The sequence below is a fragment of the Epinephelus moara genome, chromosome 23 (assembly GCF_006386435.1).
Source record: "Epinephelus moara isolate mb chromosome 23, YSFRI_EMoa_1.0, whole genome shotgun sequence".
Classification (NCBI taxonomy): Eukaryota; Metazoa; Chordata; class Actinopteri; order Perciformes; family Serranidae; genus Epinephelus; species Epinephelus moara.
The window spans coordinates 11750228-11774293 of record NC_065528.1 but is presented as its reverse complement, the minus strand read 5'-3'; the positions used below and the strand labels follow the sequence as shown (position 1 = coordinate 11774293).

General features: G+C 39.6%; 1 protein-coding gene across 1 annotated transcript; it reads right to left on the bottom strand.

Annotated features, from left to right (window-relative positions):
- Positions 1–4910: 4910 nt before the first annotated feature.
- LOC126385139 (DENN domain-containing protein 2A-like) lies at positions 4911–22791 on the bottom strand. Its single transcript, XM_050036688.1, has 20 exons — positions 22534–22791; positions 21438–21509; positions 16275–17672; positions 15981–16072; positions 14320–14414; positions 14014–14223; positions 13694–13787; positions 13546–13596; positions 13255–13460; positions 12363–12472; positions 11991–12060; positions 10781–10858; positions 10376–10516; positions 9729–9877; positions 7940–8117; positions 7760–7801; positions 7559–7667; positions 7198–7467; positions 7038–7124; positions 4911–6940 (listed from the first exon to the last, which is right to left on the bottom strand). Exons 1-20 carry the CDS (start codon positions 22563–22565, stop codon positions 6909–6911), a joined length of 3516 nt encoding a protein of 1171 aa, XP_049892645.1. The 5' UTR covers positions 22566–22791; the 3' UTR covers positions 4911–6908.
- Positions 22792–24066: the final 1275 nt, after the last annotated feature.

Genomic DNA, 24066 nt, shown 5'->3' with positions numbered 1-24066 from the left:
CTACAAAAAAGATGTGTTGTATATTACTACTCAAAGCTTATAACAACACGTTCACGGTAACAAAGAGCAACAGAAACGGATCAAATATGACTGGGGACTCATTTTTTAGATTATTCTGACACCATATGAATGTAGCACAAAGCTGCGGAGGTAACTGGGACGTCTGCTACTTGCCCTTCAAAGAACAATAAGTTGTTGGTCAGTGACATTTATGTTATATCGTATTAAGCTTACATAACCTAAATACATAGAATTGGGAAGCTAGCTGTCGAACATGGATGTACTATAATGGAGTGTCATGGAAAAACTGACACCATATTTTACAAAAAGTATCAAAACTTAAGGGTTTGATACACTTCAATGTATCAACTTGAAGGAACCGAAACTGTGAAAAGTATCGGTCCACCCATCGTTACTCTATGTGAACCTGTAGTGAACATATTTGTGTTGTGATGACAATAATACCTGAGGCACTCTAGCATAATTTGTACAAAACTGCATATGGCACCAAGGGAGTTACCGCTATGACCCCAAGCTTCTTTGGCAAATTCAACCTGCCAAAACAACCTTTTTGATTGAGGGCTGTGGGAGAGAAGGTATAAAAAACTATGCAACAGAATGACGGAAAATGACATTACACTTTTCATTTTGATTGATGGCGAGTGCTGCTTAGTTGCCGCACCTCCCTGCCTCCATAAATTACACCATAAATCATGTAATTAGCAGAGGCAACCTCCAGAGAGCTTCTAAATGCAAGTTTGCAAGCCTTGAAATGAGGTCAATAAATCTCCGGAGAGACTTTATAATTGAATCGGTGGTTGCTTTTAATGGACCGTGATGTTTGTATGATTTTATTTCTGCTCAGAATAATAGGCATAACTGCATGCACACATCACTGGGTCTTGCAGCAGGTTCTCACTTGCAGGTAGATATTTTCAATTACCAGCATAAGGTGGTATCAGTGTGTAGCAGCTCTTAAAGGTGGAATCCAGTCAGGTAATGGAGGCTTATGAAAGGCACTTTGCAGGGAAGATTAGAGTTTCAACCAGCAATTGTTGTTTCTAAGTGGCAGATAAGAGTGCTCTCTCTCCCTGACTGAAAACACATGACATTTTTGTTTGCAGTGGTGAGATGTATTCCACCGGGAGGTTTGCTGTGGAAATACACCAGTGCAGGATGTAAGGCTTTGGGGGTCAACCCCTGCTGGCTGGAATTAATCGAAACCATAATTACCTCCGCACTAACGAGCCAGTTGTCTTGAGCCGCGGCCAGGTGTTTAGCAGGAAACAGTATGTGACAATTTGGGTTTGGTGCTCACCCATCTGCACGCATACACAAACACGCTGCGAGAACCTGAGAGAGTGAGCAAACAGTTCGGCAGCCGTCAGTGCTCTTCCCTCACCACATCCATCCATCTTCCTGAGACGCCTCCTGTCCCACAGCACCGCAGCTTTCCCACCTTGGGAGCCAGATAGGAAGCTGCGGTATGATTTTCACATTTGTTACTCTGTGACAGCTTCACTGAACATGTGTGTTTTAGAGCAGTGGTTCCCCAACCTTTTTTTGTCTGATGTACCCCCACAGTGCTGTCAGCTGAGCTCATCATACAAGTTTGAGACTCAGGCAGACCCAGATTCAGATGAGGAGTCTGCTGTGCACTCAAATGTGCCACTCACAGATGAATCAGAGTGGTAATAGTTAACATCTTTTGTTTATGTCCGGCATGTCCAAAGGGATGTCCAATTGGACTAATTTTAAACGGTCCGCAGCCTGTCTTTTAAAATATACTACTTGCCTGTCACACAATAGTCGTTTATAAAGCAACTTCACTTTGCATTTTTTCCGTTCACCACACAATGACAGGACTAGTTTGTAGACATGCAGGCGGAACGAATGTGTTTTCATAAACAGCAAAGGAATGGTTACCTAACAGCAGACATTTCCTGCCAGGTAGCAGACAAGGCCACAGCAAAGAAGTGTAAAGCTGACAGCGGGGGCTGCCACTTCCAGGAGCAGTGGAAAGTTTAATAGTTTTTAGTGAAAGATGAAACAATTGCTTTTGTCTCGTTTGTATGTGATTTAGTTTTTATTAACCCATGTGAGATGAAAAGCAGCTGGCCCCTGGGTGTTTTTACATTATTTATCCTGGCCCCCATTCAAAAAAGTCTGGACACCACTGGTTTTTGTTGTTTAGCTTGTTAGCTTTAGGCTAACTAGCAGTGGCTGAAACCGCATTAGTGTTACAGTTTTATAAGCGTATTTGTTAGTGGAAGGAAGCTCCAGGGTCCAGTTTACATCCAAAAATTGCACACTCTAGCATGTTTTTTTGTCAAAACTTTCACTATGCTAATGCTAACTCTGCTGTCTGTACTGACAGGTCCTCTCTGCACTGGAGGTTTCAGGTGCTGTGTTGAAGTCTGTTCCTCCATCAATATGTGTTTCCCGTATTAAGCAGCCCCCCCAGCAAGTGCGCCAGGCTTTGAAGCCAATTTTCATAGTGGCCAAACAGTGAAATTACATCTGTCACGTGATTACATTTTTATTTTATTTTTTTGCGTAACAACCCTCGTGAAATGGCTAGTTTCAAAATTAATACGACGTCACATTATGTCAGTCACATTTCCACACCAACGAATGTTTCGTCCATCATTGAAGTTATTGGAACTGGTTCAGTTTTCGGCATTTTTTCATGGCCACCTGTGTGTGTGATTGTTTATCACATCCTGACATACCACCAACCGATGTTCAGGATCAGTTGGATCACAGAACTTGGTAGGTGTCCTTTTAATGTATGGGTCCAGTATTGCTAGTAGCATATCAAACTGACATCATGAACCAGTCACCTGGAAACAATCACAATAATTCCGTATAACACCTTCTTAGGATTGGGTGGACCCAATAATTCCTTTTTTTTTCTACCGTCAAGAAGCAAGACAGCAACACTCATCAACCCTCGCTACTTGACTCCATGTTGTCTCATTGCAGATTTTGATAACGAATAGAACAATAAAACATATTGGATTCAATGTTCAAGGTTTCTGTGTATCAGGTTTTTTATTGGATGAGGGGTTAAAAAGGCGCATAAGAAAACTACGGACTTGTATTGATGATGTACTTAATCTAGTTTGCCCAGTGTACATTTGAATCTCAGATTTTAGAGGAAATCCACAGACATCAATCCCATCAGTAGAGGAAAGTTAAACCACCTCTCTACTGACAAACTTTACACAGATACAAGTCAGTGTTGTCAAGGTTTATCCATCTAGCTATCTAACACTTTTAGCTTATATCTCTTTTGGTTGTTTATCCACTTTAAGCTAATAACCATTTATCAATTCTATGATTTGTACTGAACAAAAATTTAAACGAAACACTTTTGTTTTTGTTCCCATTTTCACAGGTTTGAGTTAAAGATCTAAGACTTTTTTATGCACTTAATAGATATATTTCTCTCAAATTTTGGTCACAAATTTGTTAAAATCCATGTTATTGAGCACTTCTCCTTTTCCAAGATAATCCATCCACCTGACAGGTGTGACATATCAAGATGCTGATTAAACAGTATCATTACTACACAGGTGTGCCCTGGGACGGTCACAAGAAAAGGACACTCAAAAGTGTGCAGTTTTGCCCGCCAAAATTCACAGAAAAGACATTGGCCTCATGGTAGTGAAATGAACATTCAGTTCATGGGCAACAGCTCTGGTGGACATTCCTGCAGTCAGGATGACATGACATGACACGCTCCATCAAGCCTTGTGACATCTGTAGCATTGTGTTGTGTAATCAAAATGCAGATTTTAGAGTGGCCTTGTGTTTTTACCAGCCCAAGGCACACCTGTCACACTGTTTAATCAGCATCTTGATATGCTCCACCTGTCAGGTGGATGGGTTATCTCGGAAAAGTGCTCACTAACATGGGTTTTATTTTCAAACCATGTTTTTTGGGTTTTTAAAATTTCAAATTTCAGCTGAAATGTATTTATTATTATTATTATTTCTAATAATGGTAACCATGTGAGCTTATCCATTACTATAAGCTATGTTTTTAAAACTGTTTTTTTTTCCACATTAATTAAACTACTCCACAATCTTTCTATGAGAATCATTGCTTTACACTATGTACAATATGTGTGCGTGTGTGTATATAGGCTTATATGTGTTTTATATACAGTATGTTTTGTATGCATCTGTGTATATGCATCAACATCTGTGTCAGCAGGTGTGTGTGTGTGTGTGTGTGTGTGTGTGTGTGTGTGTGTGTGTGTGCGTGAACTCGCTACGAACAAGATGACAGGTTAGGTGCTGTGTGACGCCCGGGGCGTTTGGGCTTGCTCAGCAGTCACGAACTGAGCACACCAGTCCTAAGACAATACACTACTATGCTCTGCTCTGCACCTGTGTTATGTTTTCATGCTGACAAAGATGTGCTTTCCTCTTCGTGGGCCAGAGATCTGCTTTGTTTCCATGACTCAGAGTCTAAAATAGTAAAGCTGCCACCAACTCTGAACCGAGACTCTTTGTAGTAAAAAGTCCAAATAACTTCGAACACACAAACACAGCAGCGAATGGTTAGCAAATGGGTGGTATGCGGATTACTCACTGCGTAAAACTGGCACACGAATGCTGAGTGAACACAATTCACTTGGCTTTGATTTGCTTCTCAGGATTTTCCAGGGTGTAACAAAGCTCATATTTTAAAATGTGCACAGTGTCATTGGATACAGTATGTTCTTACCTTAAACTAATATCATCATCTATAATCTACAACCTGGAGGATAGCGGGGAAAGAAATTCACAAAGTTTACAACAATGACATCCAAACTTTAAACATGTAATGCAGTGATTACATGAGACCTGGGCATTTGTTACACTGGAAAAAAAACATGACAACATCAATAACCGCTTCATAACAGAAAACATATTTATTTGTTTTATTGTATTTATTTACTTGTGATGTTGTCACTGTTATGACCAAAATAAAACTGAAGCATTAAAGAGCGGGAAAGCAGGTCTGTGTCATTCTCTGGTCACTCACTGATAGTGTCAAGATCATCTAATCAGAGTAAACATACTACTGCCCCCTAGTGGATTCACATAATATTATGACAGTGCACTTCAAGTCCATTTACAGTGTATACAAAGAGTGACTACCATACTGAGTAGCATATGATTCACCTCATTTTCCTCAATTCAGTGACCAATTCAGTGGGTTGGTTGTCACGAGTTGGTTGTCACATTCATTAGATCTCGCTCCATAAAGGACACTGTTAGAAATACTGGTACTTAAATTTTCAGGATTAGGGACAAAGGTCACCTACAGGGTTATTTCAGGAGTAAGACACTTGACATAGAGGTGAGGACTTTAACTGTTATATGTCAAAATGCTCTGTGTTTCTCTTCTAAGCTTGTACACAGTGGGGTCATTACTAAAACAGCTATCACCATTAAAAAATATATAGGGAGAGCTGTAGTTTAGATCGGATGTTTCTTAGCTAGGATACAACTTGTGGCTGTTATGTTAGTTGGGGATGGTTGGCACATTGTCTTCAGTGTTTGTTGCCTCATGTATTGTTATTTGTTTGGTTCTTTATGTTATATAAGGATAAAAAATGCTCTTATAGGTTAAGTTTTTCTTGCTCATTTTTTCTTGATGCATGAGCTGGTTATGTTGTTGCATTTCAATAAAACATTTCAATGAAGATAAACATTCTAAGTTCATTTTTAAGATTGCCTCCCATTTTAGTTTTTCCCCATTAAAATAACACAGAGACAACCAACCCTGTTGTGAGTGCACAAGACATATCAGCCTGTTCTTATTCTGAACTCGTCAAAAACCACGGCTTTGTCAGTGATCTGGGCATTAGATATAGGTTAGATGTAGGATACTGATGCACAAAGGTACTTTTTCTAGTGTTATGAAACGCACTGGTTGGCGGCAGTTTGTAAAGCTGCCGATAACAATGTAAAGTAAGGAAATGGAAAGTCTCTATAGGGCAGGTGGGAGGGAAGGTGGGTGGGTACAACAAACCCTGGACTTTCACCCAAGAGTCTGCTGTTCGCTTCTCTCATGAATGTGTTGTTTAGTCAAACCATGATGTTTTTTCTGAAACTAAACATGTACCTTTGTTGTGCAAGGAAATAAACGAAACCATGAGGTGTTTTATTGACGTAAGTGTATTTTGAGGAAGACTCTATCTAACGAGCAGAAACCGTACATTTCCTGTGGAGACGGGAGTGTATTTTGAAAAGACACAATGCAAGTCACAAGCAAAAATTAACATGGCGTCCTGGAACATTAACATTAACAACAGAGGCAGGAAGATACCTATGGTGTCATAAGTAGACCTGAAAGTCCACTGACAAAGCAGCAATATTTTGACAAGTTGGGATGAGAACATGTTGGACATATTTGACAGTCCATATCTTTTGAATTGAGTAAGCATAAGGAGAGTAAGGTCACTCCATTCCTACATGACATTTTAGACTACCATTATATGTTGAAAGGGAATCTATTAAGGATACAGTTTGAAGGGTTCAAATGAAAGTAAAAATTGTGACAACCAGCCCAATTCTCCCCTACCTAAGACCAATTTTGTCTGGTTTGTCTGTTTGTGTATAACTTAAAAACCAACCCACCTGGAACCTCTTAAACATTGTTGTGAGTCTACAGTCCCAATCTCATGTGAAATACAGCAGGATTTTCCTTCGATGAGACGAATTTGTGATTCACCACAGGCTATGTGTATCTGAGCAAAAGTCTTACACATTGATACAGAAGAGGATGGCATGAACGAGCGTCTCTGAAAAAGCACTCAAAGGATAGCTTCTTTTGTTGGACTTCTTTGATCCTTGAAGTCCACCCTTGTGTCAGTACTTCTTTTGAGTCTTTGTCTCTTTTTGTGCAATTATTTCTTGGAAAGAAATTTCATTTTGCTTCCTGGAACGAAGGAAAAGAAACAGAAGCGGTTTAAGGTGAGAATGAGCCAACAGTGGATCATTTGTACAAAGAAATAATTGCTCAGAAGCAACCTTACCCAAGCCTTTAAGGAACCTGTTAACCCTCCGGTGTTCATTCTCGTGGATGGAGTCTAGATACTCCTGCACCCTCACTTCAAACAGTCCTGATGAAAGAGAAAGAACCATGAATCACTGGATCACCTCCCCGACAGTCTTCTTTTCACTGCAGCTGTTTACCTCTCAGAGCCTGCCTGTGGAGCTCCCTCTCCTGGATGAACCAGCCGAACATCTGGGTCTCCATGAAGACCTCCAGGAAGCGACGCGTAGTCTTAGACGGGATCGCCTTACGGAAACCTTCACGCTGGAAATAGCAGGGGACCGGGGAGGAAGAAGAAGAGGAGTAACCGTCTTCCCGTTCACCTGTGATGAAGAGTGGGTAGTGGCCTACGAGCTCCACAAAGAAACGAACAAAGGCCTCGGACACAACGGTGCTAAGATGGCTGGAATCTGAAGAGGAGAGGATAAACATTGTTGCTCGGTTGCAAAATGAAATGGCTTTTATGGCTAGTTTTCAGTTCCAGCCCTTGTTATGTCTCACCACCGGCCGTTTCTCCGCTTCTATCATTAGCTAGCTCTCGTCTCCTCTCCAGGACATTCTCCAGGGCTGATTGGAGCTTAGAAGGCAGGATGGAGTCTTCATCGTCCAACTACGTGTGACAAAACAGGGTAGGAAATTAATTTATAGGTATGTTAGGAATCCATAAAATCACACATAAACATGATTCAACACATGGCCTACCTGTCTGAGAAATCGACTGTGTCCAAGATCCACAACCAGAACCTGTGCACAGAAAGCCTAAATTATTGCAATGTACAACATTTTGTATTGATGTATGGATGTGATAAATCTGTTAACAGCTGAAAATACAGTTTTCTTTAGATGACCTAAGTTATACTTATTAATTAGTGCCTGTCTTACCTCCTCCAGGGGCAGCTCAGTGAGCTGGGGCAGGGAGCTGGACAGCAGGCCAACGAGGAACGGGGTTGGAGTGCAGACGATGTCGAGCATGGCCGAGGGCAGCACAGGGATGTAAGTGTGCTGCCATACGAAGGGGTAAAGCAGCGCCACAACAGCATGGCAGCACTGAGAAAGAGTACTGCAAGGAGAGGGAAAATGTTTTTAGGGTAAATTTTGTGTCTAAGTGACAACAATTTTTGTATTCAGTCCCATATTGAACAAGTAGGACTGCAGCCAGCCGTGGTGATACAAGCTGCAATTGAACCACTCGGGGCATGTTCGCACCATCAGTGCTGTCCTATTACATGTAGAATTGATTTTAAGGTCCTCATCCTGATATACAAGCCCTACATGGGCTAGGACCTAGCTACATTGCTAACTGTCTTGTTAACTATTTGTCCCCAAGAACACCGGGATCATCTGCTGCTGGTTTGTTGGAGGCTCCCAGCAACAGCCGCAAGAAGATCTGGGATGTAGCCTTTGTCAATTATGCCCCAAAGATATGGAACACACTACCTATAGATATCAGGGAAGCTAGCTTGCAAATATTTTTCAAAGAAAGCTAAAAACGAATCTAATTCGAAACAGCCCTGAAATCACCATTACCAATTCCACCAGACTCCATTTAAATAAACAGTAATTTTAGTGTGTACACAGTCAGCACATTTTCACATTTAACTGGCTGAATTAAGGGTTTGTTTTGACCAAACTAGAGTTGGTTATTGTTGAAATAGTGGAGGACGAACCTAGATAATTTTTGTGAGTTTTGTTTCTGCCGATTTTGTGTGTTTAAATATGATAAAATTGCCATTCATTTTAATGGTGTCTGGTGTGTTTGGCGATAGCAAATTCAGGGCTGTTTCTGGTTAAACAAAAAGGATCTTACTCTTTAACAAAACACTCTATTTCTGAAGGGATCCTTTCCATTAGTTGTCAGACACTTAGAATAGTAATCGGACCCTGTCAGTGGCACGAACAAGCACTTTTAGTGGACGTTCATTGACGGTGTGAAGATGGAATGGTTACATTGCAGCCTGTTTTGCGGATGCCAGCTATAGCACTCTATACTTTACTAGTTTAAAAAATTGTCCCATTCGTCACTTGGAGACAAGAACATGGGAAAAATACTAATGTCACCCTTTAAAGCTTACACTATTTTGCTATTTTTTGCTATGCTTTTTCTGGATGAGAGTTACAAAGAGAGGGAGAGGCAGAGAAGAGCAAAGATGCAGAAGTAACTTCTTCATTCTCACCACATGAGGGTGCTATGGTCTAAAATACAGTCTAATCACTGTGACTAATCCCTACAGCACCAACATTTCCCAGGGAGGAAAGTAAAGCTACATACTTCTTTCATTTACGTCACTCAGCTTCGCATTCCACTACTGTGACCACTCTTTCTGACTCCCACTGGCTTTCTCCTGCAGAACAAACAAGCTGGCCCCAACACAACAACTCAACAGGCCAGCCTCAAAATATCTCTCTGGTATGTCCTCTGAATAAAACTGGGGCTGCCTTAAATTTATTTAAAATCGAGGGTCTGGACCACCCACGTTTCTTATAACTTCATAATGTAAACATCCCTGACACTTGCACCTCATATCAGCCGACTCCATTTTTACATAAACAGTGGAAGAAGGATGTTCAGTTAAATCTCATATTTTATGAGCCATCAAATGAGCTGTCACATAGAGGGGAGATACCGTTTTTTTAATATGTTGTGAAAGCCCGTAGGTAAAATAGCACCAACCTGAGTTTCTCAGCTGTGAAGATGACCCTTCGCTCCAGCAGCAGAGAGCCCACCACCCGGAGGAGCAGGCGCAGACTCAGACAGGAGAAGAGACACTCAAAGTCCACATGCTCCAAGCGCGAGTCAGAAGGTCGACAGAGCTCCATTACCTGGGAATATGATGAATCAATATACAATGTTATGGGACACCATAAATACTGTAATTTATAGTTTTTAAATTGACCCTCTGACATGTTTTACACACTAGCTTTTGAGTTGCTTGTTACTGAAAGTCGATTTGAAAAACAAAGATTTGTCACACACTCCTTAAAAGGACTTGTTTTTATTTCAAGTGTCTTGAGGATTTTATTTTTAGTCTTGAAGATAGCTGAGTGACTGTAACATTATATGGAGCATATGAGTTGAGATACATTTTAAAACTTTAGTAAAACATGCCATGAATATGTATCTACACACTGCAGCTCAATGAGTGATTCGCACATCACTAAATCCTTTAAGATTATTGCTGCCAAAATGCTGACACAAGCAATAAAGTTACATTATCTCAGTACAGACTATAGTGGGCTAACCTGATATTGTAACGGACAATCAAACATATTTTTTTTAGGTTAATAGGGTCTTAGTTTCATTATTTTAGTGTCTCTCACCTCAGTTCCTGAGCCAGGGAGGAAGGTTTTAATGGTGATGGTTCTGCCTGGAGCTGGAAACTGAGCCTCCATGATGGCTCTCATAAAAGGCTGCACAAGGGCTGGGGACAAAGCCCTCCGCCTCTCCACCTCATCCAGCACCTACAATACAGACATACACACACTCCATTCATTTTTTCTTATGCTAACCCTAACCCAAGCCTTCACCCTTAAATTTTATACATGATAGGGACATGGGTTTTGTCCCCATAAGGAGGTGAGTCCCCACAGTGTGAGTCTATAAACAGATTATATCCCCACAACATAAATAATACACATACAGACACACACATACACACACCTTATAAAGTTGCTTGATTACTAGTGTCAATTTGTTTTCATAGGGGACCAGAGGGGTTGGTTTACCTTGGAGAACAGGTTGAAACATCCAAGGTGACTGACAATACAGTAGACCTCTGGTAGACGTTTCCCTTTTCCACTGGGCTGAAAAGAAAAGTTTAAAATTTCACTGGCAGCCCATATTTACTGAAAATCTCAAAATGCTAAACTTCTTGGAACTTGAGAAACTCAGTTTAACTACCCTATATTTTTAAGACTTTGTGTTTTTGGCATCGAGCAGGCTGTTCTCATGCAATGTGATATGTTTTCCTACGAAAAGTAATGCACCAAAATTCACATGTATCCCATCTATTCCTAAACTACTAATTCACGTAAAACTTACGTATTTGAGAAGAGTGTGATCACATGACTAATGCGCTGATGGTAGCAAAGAAGGAAACGGTCCAATAAGGATCAGGCTGGGGTGCTGGATGGGTCAAAAAACACAGGACTTTCCCCCCAGAGACCAGTGCCCAGATCCATCTTAACTTTGAGTGAACTTGAGTTATTTTAGGGTATGTCATCACCATGTTTCTTTTCCTTAACTCAACCACAGTAACTTTACTTGCCAAAATCCAGCCACCATAACTTTACATTAAGTATGTAGCAACCAACTGCAACCAACTGAAACTTCTCCCATGTGTCAAGCATGTACAAGAGTTATGGTGGCCGATGCTAAAATGTGAAGGTCCCTATCAAAGATTGGAATGTCTGTTCTGGGCTTCTGTAGAAAAACCTGGCTGACACTGTGGAAAAGGATTAATGTAATGACAACATAGCTATGAATATTGTATACAATTTCTGCTAATACATGCCCCTAAATACGACACACTCTACCTTTAACAACTGGACAACTGAGTATTTTATTAATCAAAAAATGTTGCTGAATACACCAAAGAGCCGTTTTTCCTAAGGAACCATATAAACTGTCCCAAAGAGTTGCAAGGTTTCCACATGACAGAGGCCATATAAAGGTTTTAAAAATCAAAACACATTAACATACACATCAACAGCACTGAAACAGACATATACTGTAAAAATACATAAACAGAAACATATGCAAAGGCACACACATACACACTCACACACACACTTCCTCCCAGACTCTCAGATGGACAATTTTCCCACAGGCATGCCGACTATTTTGGCACAGTTATTTACTCAGCCGTCATCATGGTATTTAGCCACTTCCTGTTCAGTAGCGGTGCACTTTTTTATTCTACTCATTTGTATTTACCAGTAAACGCCGGCAGTATCCAAATCTCCTGCTCCCATCCTCTCCAGTCAAAACAAAGGAGAACATCTCACTATGAGGGATGACCCACAACAAATACACACATAAACATGTAATTAGCATATTTTGATTTTACATATAAAAATACACATAAATAATTACAGACATATAAAACCTACATCATCAGTCCACATCAGTTCCATAGGTTAAGCAGCAAGTTTTCTAGTGGTAATAAGAGTTGAATTTTCTTTGCCTATATGTCTCATACTGAGTTGTTAAGGGTGAGAAATGGCTCTGGGGAGAGTATTTAAAGCTATTTTGACCATTACATTATCTTTATAATCAGTGGCATTACGCTAATTTTTACACTTTTACCTTGGGTAGTTCTCCACTGGCTCCCATGCTTTTGCATCAGGGAAACAGAACTGAGGAATTATCCTCAGCTGATCCTCCGTCTCCCTCATGAACTTGAAACTGCGCTCCAGCTGCAACATAAGCAAAGCAGTTATGCAATGGGACTAAATTTTGCTACTTTCATTAACTTCATTTCCATCACTATTTTATGCATTTTTATCCACAATCAGCGGTTAAAGGTTTGCATGTTCTTATTAACAAATATAAGTTTACAGGTTTGAATTAGGATAGATGAATGCTGCAACAAAGACTCTTGGTTTAAAGCCTCTGTCTTGCAAGTTCAGCTTTTCTTGTATTCCAACAATCTTGTCTATTAGGAATCTGTCCGTATTTTGAATTAATCTAAATGTTGCCTTTTGTCTCTGGGGCAAAATATGTAGATATGTGGAGGCGTTTTGGAACCAACAGTTAAAGGGGTACTTTTGGGATTTTAGTATTACTTGGTATTCCATAACGTTTGTGGACTCACAAGAGATAAAAAAAAAAGAAGGTAAAAATAGATGGAGTAGTGGCCAAAATGTCCTGAATTTTTTGTCTTTAATGTGAGTCCAAAAATGAAAGACTGGCTCCTACTAAGCAGCAGCTTTAGGGGCTGACAAATATAGCCAATGTTGCCAAAAGCTCCTCGAAATGGCCTCTTGAGGCTGGCTGCAAGAACGAGTCAGTCCCCACAGACCCCATGTTTAAATGCCCAATTTACTGTGACTTCATTTTCTGTTCAGGATGCTATGACACAACCACTGTCTGAATGTCGCATACAGAACCTTCAAAGGATAAAATTGGTGGCCTGCCCCCTTAAACCATAATTATCACAAAAGGCAAGTACAGATTGAAGCACCCCTTTGCTCCTGACCTTCAGGGGGAACTGCTGTGTGACTTCCGGTAGATAGTGGGCGCCAGCCTTCGACTTCTGCAGTGACACGACTAGAAAATATTCAAAGAGAAGACGCTGGTGGAGCTCTTTTTCCAGAGAGCTGTTTCTGCTGTTGGTACCGTTGTAGTGACCTTGGTTTGGATGGCTCAGTATGGACTTGACTGACACGAGACGCTGGCGATGAGCTGGAGAGTAAGATACAGTGTGGTAAAAACTGAACACATCCAAAGATGTAAAAAAGTTTAAGACAAAAAGAGTGTGGTCATCTACCTTTCGCTCTTTCTTCAGCTTCACTTTCAGAGTCACTGTTGTCATCCGTTACTGCCAACAAAAGTTATGTCTCTTAAAACAAAGCTCCACATTTACATTACAGCCATTAGAAAATAAATACAATAACATTTAATTTTATCATCATCACCTCTGCCTGAACTTGTCTCGGCGTAATGATAGATCCTTCGCAGATGTTTCTTCCCGATTCGAGCCTCGAAGATGCTGTTGATTCTTAGCACAACCTGTTGGAAAAAATGTGAATCAGTGTGAGGAAATACTACAGCATGATATCTCTCCCAAAGGATGAGAACTAACCACCAATGAATTATATTTTGGCAGCCACACTTAATTTAAATTAAAAAAAATATCATTACAAGTATTAGGGTTGTTGGAGAAAACTTCTACTGATTCAGCGATTCTGAATCAGAAATACATATGCAGCTCTTAAGTTGCCACTCAGGCACAAACCGTTGGTATCCTGCGGCAGGTGCGACTGTAGGGATCCCCGGGCAGCCAGGAATTGTGTTCAGGCCCAGTGGGAGTGGAGGGAGGGCTGAGCTGGAGTGGAGATGAAACACCCCCGCTGCTGGTACTGTGGGGTGACTGGTTTGTTCTCCGCAGGTCCAGCAGCTTAAAGCTCCTGGCTGAGTTCTGCCTGAAGAAGCCGGGCCTGGACATCTGAAGACAAGAAAATAATTTTATACATTTTCATAGTTGTTTAAATAAGAAGTGGTGTCACTGTAAAGTATTATGCTCGGCTTCTACTGTAGGAACCTTGGTGGTATCGGCGCCAGGAGAGGAGGGCAAAGACTGCTGGGAGCATTGACTTTCCAGCTCTATGTCCTCATATGGGTTCTCTTTGGATAAATCTGCAGGGGGAACAAAGATGGCAACATTCAACACATGTTTATCAGCATTTTTTCTGAAGTCTCACAGTCTGAACTATATGGGCAGGCTATTCCAGTATTTTCAGACTGAAGCTGCCAGTTGTAATATCCAGTATCTGTAAACTTGATGTTATTTATATTGTACAAAATATGAATGTTGTTCCTGAAGGAGAGGAAAAACATCAGAATCATTCAAGTATTACACTGATTCCAGAAATTGCCAGGGACATTTTCATGAACTTCAGCCCCATTTAACAGTCCAGTTCAGTCTGGTCCACTTTAAGGAAATAGTTCAATTCCTGTTTTCTTTTTGCCAAGAGTGAGAGGAGAAGATTTATACCACTCTCATATCTGGCTGATAAATATGAGGGTACAGCCAGGAAACAATTAGCGTAGCTTAGCACAAAGACTGGAAATGTGAAACAGCTAGCCTGGCTCTGTCCAAAGGTAAGAAATCTTCCAACTTCTGAGAGACTCCAGGAAAGCACTGCGCCCAGCTAAGAAATGGTCAATAATCATAAGAGTTATAATCAATCTTTTCATGTAACTATTGGCAGGAAAGTGAAAAAGTGTGCCAAAATGCCTTACTGTCTAATATTTGTTTCTTAAATCAGATCTATCATTTTGCCTCCTCTCGACCTCCTCCAACCAATCAAGTTGCAATTTACATCCATGTCTGTCCAGCCTTTATATGTAGTAAAGACTTTGAAGGAATTTAGGTGAAGGTATTAAGTGTATTTTTTCACATAACATGGATGCTTCTTGCACATCTTCAACCCAGCAGCACAGAGAACCTATGAAATCAACAAAGTTTCAAGGATTGCACCCAAAATTAGAGCCATCACTTCAGTATCTGACCAAATGTCTCCCCTTCTGTTTCTGAGTTATGACACTGAAAAATGGCAACAAAAGGGTCTTTTCAGAACATTATGACATCACAGTGAAGTTGACCTTTGACCTTTTGGATATAAAATGCCATCTCTTTATCATTTTATTGTATTAGACATTTGTGTGAAATTTAATTATACTAAGTGTATGAATTCTTGAGTTATGGCCAAAAACATCTTTGAGAGGTCGCAGTGGCCTTTGCGCTTTGACCACTGGTATCAGTTCAACATTGAGTCCAAGTAGACGTTTGTGCCAAATTTGAAGATATTCCCTCAAGGCATTATTGAGATATCACATTCACAAGAATGAGATGGACCGGGTCAGAGTGACTTTACCTTTGACCTTTTGGATATATAAAGAAAAAATCATTTTAGACATTTGTGTAAAATATTGTCATAATTAGCAGATGAATTCTTGAGTTATGGCCAAAAACATGTTTATGAGGTCATGGTGACCTTGATCTTTGACCACCAAGTTGACGCATGTGCCAAATTTAAAGAAATTCCCTCAAGGCATTCCTGAGATATCATGTTCTCAAGAATTCTAGAGAATAGGACGGATAGACATACATGTCATATGGATGTAATGCCTCTGGCCGCAGCTGTCGCTGACATGAGGCATAAAAAGGGAAATCAATGTTGCATAATAGAGGTCTCTGACCTGGGATGTCTTCATAGTGATGTTCCTGAGACAGTGAGCGAGAGAGGAGCGGGCTAGTTGACCCTGCAAAGTCTTCAAACTCAAAGGATTTCCTGTTGTTGTGAACAGAAAAGTGCACATCAGTATAAATGTGCTCCTAAATTATGAAATAATTTGGTAAATTAGGATTTTTCTCACTCATCCAGGTAGCATAACATCAGGTCTAACTGCTACTATAGCCACAAAACTAAGCATTGTATTTTATTGTTAAGCTCTGTCTATGAGTAACACATTGAATTTTTGTTCCCTCTATACCTGTTGACATTGTCTCTGACTCTTTCACCCTTGGGTGTCCCATAGAAACCAGAAGGAGGTTTTGAGGACGTTTTTGTAGAGATGGAGGGTAGTGGCGGGAGGTTCCTCTGCTCTTTCCTTTGCCTCTGACTCTTTCCAATCGCGGTCGCAGTCGGATGCTCAAAGGTACGTCTGGGTTTGGGAACTGGATTGATCGGGGGCACCCCTGGCTCTGTGTACACATTCTCCTGGTGTTGCTTCCCTTTCACCACACCAGTTTGACCCATAACTACCTGTTTGTCCTTGCTAGGTGGGCAGAAGTAGTTTCCAAGCTCTGGAGGAGTTTTCCCATGGTTCTCCCCCATAGCCTCCAGATTTTTAAAAAGGGTGAATACAGCCCTCTTCTCTTGGCTGCTTTGTTCTGCTGTTTTCCTTTCATTGCTTTTCCTCAATGTCCCCACCTGCTGCTGCACTGCTACTGCAGGCGAACCAGGCCTTGAATCTCCGTGTTTTTCTACATTCTCTTTCTCATGAGGTTGCTTTTCTTTGTGGACATCTCTGCTGCATTCCTCCCCTTTTTCGTTCTCACTAGGCTTGCTCCTGTTGAGCGTCCCTCTTTGCTGTTTCCCAGTTTCAACGGGTGAACAAGGCCTTGAATCCCCAAGTTTTTCTACATTCTCTTTCTTACGAGGTTGCTTTTCGTTGTGGACAACTCTGCTGCACTCCTCCCCTTTCTGGTTCTCACTAGGCTTCCTCCTGTTGAGGGTACCTCTTTGCTGTTTCCCAGTTTCAACAGGCGAACAAGGCCTTGAATCATTAAGTTTTTCAACATTCTCTTTCTCATGAGGTTGCTTTTCTTTGTGGACAACTCTGCTGCATTCCTCACCTTTTTGGTTATCACTAGGCTTGCTCCTGTTGAGCGTCCCTCTTTGCTGTTTCCCAGTTTCAACAGGTGAACAAGACCTTGATTCCCCAAGTTTTCCTACATTCTCTTTCCCAAGATTTTCCTTTTCCTTCTGGGCTACTCTCCTGCATCCCTCTGCACTCTGCTCATCAGAACTTTTATTGTTTTTTGTGAGGGACTCTGTCCTTTTTATGATGGTACACTGGCCCAAAGAACCTGAGGTAATGGGTGAATCTGTGGGTTCCTTCCCCTCCCATAAGGAAATCTTGTCCTTGATATTGCCTCCACTGGATCTGGGGAGCTTGTTGCCCACCAGGAGAGTGTTTTCACTGCTGTGACGGTCAAAGCTCGACCTCCTGTGAGCCATCATGGGTGATTCTTCCCTCTGGTTGCTCAGGTTGTCTAATGCGGTGAAGGGGAGTTTTGGTGCCCCCGCTCTTCTTTGTCCAGCTTTCTTGTTTTTCACTGAGGCAATATGGAAATCACTTTGCTCACTAGCAGAGCTCGTCTTTACCCTAAACATAAAAAGAAAAGACGCTTTTACTGGGTGTTACAAAGTTACAAATTAACAAAAAATGATAAATGTCAAACAATAAACATGAACAAAATGAAAAAGAAGGGTTAAAATGTGAATATGCAGAGTGGTGATCACATTTTACTGCCACGGTTCTTTACGTTGCTAAGTAATTTTGAAAAATAAACAATGAAATATGATGACAAATTGGTGTGATGCTGATCTTTATAGGTTTATTGTCACAATACTCAATAAACTTCTGCTTCTTTATCTGGTCGGATAGTCCTAGATTACCGCCGGCATATTACATGAATAATATCTATAAACAAAAAGCCATATTTTAAACTAAATAATTTATTTATACCCAAATCCTACCAATCTGCCCAAGCTTATGTGAAATGGACTGACACAAAGTGGAGAAAGTGTGCTGTTGTCTGACGAGTTTCCAAATGTTTTTGGAAATCATCAGACGTTGTGTCCTCTGGGCTTAAGAGGTAAGGACCATCCAGATTGTTACCAGCACAAAGTTCAAAAGCCACCATCTGTGATGGTATGAGGGTGTACCCATGGCATCATGCGGGACTTGCACATTTGTGAAGGCACCATGAATGCTGAAAAGAACATACAGGTTTTGGAGCAACATGTGCTGCCATCCAGATGCCTTTATCAGGAAAGTCCCTGCTTATTCCAGCAAGACAATGCCAAGCCACATTCTGCACATGTTACAACAGCATGGCTTTGTAATAAAAGAGTGGGAATACTCGACTGGCCTGCCTGCAGTCCAGACCTGTCTCCCACTTAAAACATGTGGCACACTATGAAGCGAAAATACGACAATGGAAACCCCAGACTGCTGAGCAGCTAAGTTTGTATATCATGCAAGAATGGGAAAGAATTTTACTTTAAAAACTTCGACAATTAGTGTCCTGACTTTCCCAACGATTACTGAGTATTGTTGAATTAAAGGTGATGTAACACAGTGGTAAAAAGGCTACTGTCCCAACCTTTTTGGAACTTGTTGCAAGCATCAAATTTTACAAAATATAAAGTTTATCAGTTTGAGCTTCAAATATCTCTCTGTACTGTATTCACGTCACACAGCGTCCCAACTTTTTGGGAATTGAGGTTGTAGATAGCAGGCCAGCAGGGTAGTTAAAATGGTAAGCTAAAAGTAGAAGATAGTTAAAATAGTTAGATAAAAGTAATGGATAAAGGCCACAGTTAATACAGTTAGCTCAAAGTCATTTGTAAACAGTTTAAACAGTTCGCTAAAAGTAACAAATGATCAACGCTAGCTAGAGAAAATCATTACCTAAGAACAACTAGCTAAAAGTAATGGATGAATGTTTCAAATAGTTTGCTAAACAGTTAAAATAGTTAAGTTAGCTAGGAATTATTAGCTAGCTAAAAGTAATTAATAAACAGTTTAGCTTATGAATTGAAATTTGAAATAGATAATGTTAGCTAAAAGTACTAGAAAAAAAACAGATAGCCTAATATAATTAGGATGAATTAAGTTTAGCTAATGAATAAAGAAAAAAGATAGATAAACAGTTGAAATAGCTAAAAGTAATGGATGAATTTTTAAAATAGTTACAATAGCTAAACATACTGAAAAAAAAAACAGTTAAAATGATTAAGTTAGCTAGAACCCATTAGCTAGCTAAGTAATGGATAAACAGTTTAGCTAATGAATAAATGTTTGAAGATAATGTTAGCTAAAAGTACTGGATAAACAGATAGCCTTAATATGATTATGATGAATAAAGTTAAGCTAATGAATAAGAGTTAAAATAAGTAGCCAAAAGTATTCTAATGGATAAAGAGTTGAAATAGCTAAACATAATGGATTAATGTTTAAAATAGTTTGCTTAACATACTGAATAAACAGTTAAGTTAGCTAAAACTCATTAGCTAGCTAAAAGTAAAATCGACAGTTTAGCTAATGAATGAATGTTTGACGATAATGTTGGCTAAAAGTACTGGATAAACAGATAAAATAATTCTCATGAATTTATAACTAAAGAGTTGAAATAAGTAACGTTAGCTAAACATAACCTAATGGATAAACAGTTGAAATAGCTAAAAGTAATGGATGAATTTCTTAAAATAGTTAGCTAAATATACTGAATAAACAGTGAAAATAGTTAAGTTAGCTAAAACTCATTAGCTAGCTACAAGTAAAATTGACAGTTTAGCTGATGAATGAATGTTTGAAGGTAACGTTAGCTAAAAGTACTGGATAAACAGATAAAATCATTCTAATGAATAAAGTTTAGCTAATGAATAAAGAGTTAAAATAAGTAGCTAAAAGTAGCCTAATGAATAAACAGTTGAGATGGCTAAAAGTGATGGATGAATGTTTAGAATAGTTTGCTAAACATAACGTTACTAAATAAACAGTTAAAATAGTTAAGTTAGCTAAAACTCATTAGATAGCTATCAGTAAAATTGACAGTTTAGCTAAGATAATGAATGAATGTTTTGATTGATTGATTGCTTGATTGTCTTTGTTTCGAACATGTAAACAGTGGAAACAAAACAAAAAAAAAAAAATAACAGGTAGACAAGTAAAGGAATACTAAATTAAAAAAGGCAAGCAGACGGACAGACAACAATAACAAAAACTAAAAAGACAAAAGGATGAGAAATTGATCCTCCACACGTTTCACATGCTCGAAAGGGGGTAGGAGGAAGTGTAAACTTATCTAGTCCTACCCCTTAACTCATATAATAATAATAATAATAATAATAATAATAATTCATAAATAATTCATAAATGTGTATAAATATGCTTAACTACCAGTACAATGTACATACACATATACACACATATATATACACACGCACATACATATACACACACATACACACACACACACACACACACATGCTTTTCTGTAGGCCTACTTCCACACTTAACCTATTCCACAGTTTAACTCCATAAACAGAGATACAGAAGTTCTTTTTTGTTGTGCGGGTGCGGCAGACCTTTAAGTTTAATTGTCCCCTTAACTTATAACTCCCTTCCCTTTCAGAAAACATTTCCTGTATGTTTTTAGGTAACATATTATTCCTTGCTTTGAACATTGTTTGTGCAGTTTTGAATTCTACCAGATCCAAAAATGTTTGAAGATAATGTTAGCTAAAAGTACTGGATAAACAGATAAAATAATTCTAATGAATAAAGTTTAGCTAATAAATAAAGAGTTAAAATAAGTAGCTAAAAGTGACATAAATAAAAATGACCACATGACTTAATTAATTGTATAGAGAAAAAAAAGCATTGTTATATATGTTTTAGTTACATTTTATATATTTTAATTGAAATGTACACATTTGGTGATGGGTTGTCAGATGTCACAAAAGACAATGTTGCTGTTATCAGAGTTTCCTGAACTTCCCAGTACGGTCACTGAGACTGCCAGTGAGGGGACACGTAACGTTAGTCTTTTTCTGGCGACAGTGGGAAAACTCAGCCTGTGAGTAAATGCCAGAGGACAAGGCTATGACCGAGCATCTTCTTCTCATCAGCCTCAATAAATAAACACATACTTGGAACAGAGCCCATTTCATCAAACTGTTATATTTTAATAAATAAACAGGAGGAAATGGGGAGCCCTAAGTTGAAAGACCTTTTCTGACTTTGTCTTGATGGATGTGATGAGTAAAGGGCATCCAAACTCGTGTTGTTTCTCAGGAGGATTTTGTGAGGAAAATGGGTATTTCCTATAGGGAAAGTGTCCACTGTTATCCAGATACAAACCTGTTGACAGTGGAGTAGATGCAGTCCGGCGTGATTGTCATTCTCTTAGTGGCCGCCATGATCACTGTACACCTGAGACAGAGACAGAGAGGAAACCATCTAAAGCAAATCGATTGATGTCTCGTAGCATTTCTTAGCTCTGCTGAATGTGGCATCCAGATTTTGGATATTTAGCATTTTTATTGGCATCCTGTCTGGCCTGGCTCCAACTTACAAGTGGTTTTCATTGAGACTGAGTATCTCTGCACACACTTGAAGGTTTTTGTTCACACTGTGCATCAACTTGAGATTAAGATCCTTGGTGAGACAAATTAGGCAGTGTGACCGTTCATTCACAGCTGGTAATGCACGGCATTCAGGGGCCAGCTGGGCAGACTCAAGGAAAAACATGACAGCCAGGGACTCGTTGCAACTCCCTAGAGCAGCTCATCACACAAACCAACATTGCGATAGTCATTAGGGAGCTCTTGCATTATTGAATCACTCTTCTCTGCCTTTTCTTTCCTTTAGTACCCTCCTTATCCTGCTGCTTTGTCCTCACTGGAGACCAACCTTTGCTCTGCTCTTCTTGCCTCTCACACTTTCACATCTCTAAGGCCAATGCTTGAAAGTTCAGCAGCCTCTAGGATATTGCTTGGTAATTTCCCAGCTCTGAGGCTGCTGTCATCATTTGTTTAGTTGATATGTAGACCAAATGACAGTGTGCATGAGCCGAGGGACTGCATGTAGCCCTCAGCGACATAGGCTGATTAGCTGGGAAACAGATTCACATGATTACTGATAAAACAACAAGCCATCCTAAGCTGAATAATTAATCAAAAGATGCATAAGCGGTTGCAGTTTTCATCATCCAATAAGTTGCTTTTACAAAAAATACATAAGCTCCGATGGTTTCCCTAACAAGATTTTTACTAAATAAAAATGTCACATCCTAATTTCTCCCCCGCTTAAATTTATTTTTACAGTTATTAAGGTGATTTAGCAGAAAATATGTGACTTAAGTCAGGATGAAACCACATTATTCTTCAACACTGGGTGAAATTCTGAGCCTGTTGAAATCCCACTCATCACACACAAAATTAAATCTGCTCCTTACCTCCTTCTGTCGTACAGCTTCCATGTGTTCATTAGTAAAAAGGGAGCATGATGCAACCGATGCTGCTATAACAGTATCCATTGGTGTAACCTCCAAAGCACCAGCACGCTCCAGGTTGTTTAGTAGTCTGCAATAGGTTTTCTAACTTGATTTAATCCTTGAAGTGAGTCGTCAGATGTTTCATTGAAGGAGAACAGAAACTGTACACTCCTCTCCTGGTCTCTTCTCCAATCTTTAACTTTCATTCACTCTTTCTGTCCCCACACACACTGGATCTGACTTCCTCTCTCCCTCCCTCTCCCTCTCTCTCTCTTTCTGTCCCTTGCTTTTTTTTATGTGTGTCTCTATCTGCCGGCCTTCTCTCACAGCTGACATTATGAGCAAACTATGTAGAATGAATGACTCTGAATACTGACGGAAACTAGTTACATATCATATTCTTGCCCACTAGCTGCAGGAAAACGAATGACACATGGGGCACACGTCACTGTGTTACATTATTTCCCTCCAAATCTGAAGTTCCCTGGAATTTACATCACAACTGCTTCTGAGCCACAGTTGCCCACGCAGCTGTAGCTTATCAGCACACCCTCAGTGCCTCAGGGTGCACATATAGTCACTAACATGGAAATTAATTGGAAAGTTCCAATGGGATTTGCAAGCTGCAAGTGAAAAAAGAAATGGCAACGGCCTCTAAAATGTTACATCTTGAAAGAAACCAACTACCAGTCAGTGTTTTTGAAGTGTCCTGATATAAATGAATTCAAGAGGTGACCATTAAGTAACATCCTTCATGTCAGAAGGACTGTTCCATAAATCAGTACAGAAAGCATACAACAAAATCCATTTTTTACACTTGTGACTTTAAATGGGACAAATCAGGTTTTACATCTTGGGCTCTTCAAATATTAGGAGCCAATCTCCAACATGTTATTGCATTGTTGCTTCAAATTTCCTTACATGAAACAATCTTTTTTACTGGTCTGAGGCAACTACCATGGGCAGAGCAAAGATTCAACACTTTAACCAGCACTTGCCAAGAAAAATTCTGATTTTATCATTTTGGTTATAAGAATATTGCAGCTAAAACAATAAGGGTTTATCACCAAAAATGTTAACTTATTAATTCTCACAATACACTTTATTTTTATGAGTGCATACTTGATGCATTCAGGTACAATGGGACAAAAAAAAATCTGATTTTTTTTTTTTTCTGAATTGAGACCAGCATGTTTTAGGCTACCAGGTGCTATAAAATCATGACTTATGCTATTGTGTGCCAACCTGTAATAGTACAGACATTTTATATATTTTTTTGTCACTTAAAAAATATTAAAGATGACCCCATGTCAGCCACAACAGTCCAGAATTAGCCATCACTGTTAAACACACATCCATTGTAGACAATATGGCACCACGCGTTAGGCAGTGAAATTGAACGATCTTTTAATAGAAAATTAATAGTTAGGTTGCATCAATGACTTAATGAATTAATGACTGAACCTATAAATTTATTTAACCAATTAAGAAACA

Bases quoted from the DNA above. Each gene is read 5' to 3' on its own strand.
- LOC126385139 (XM_050036688.1), bottom strand. From the start codon at position 22,565: ATGAACACATGGAAGCTGTACGACAGAAGGAG. The intron at 16,073-16,274 runs GTATAGAGGGAA...TCACAACAACAG, and splicing joins GTCAGAGACAATGTCAACAG to GAAATCCTTTGAGTTTGAAG. The intron at 13,461-13,545 runs GTAGATGACCAC...CTTACTCTCCAG, and splicing joins AGCTGAAGAAAGAGCGAAAG to CTCATCGCCAGCGTCTCGTG.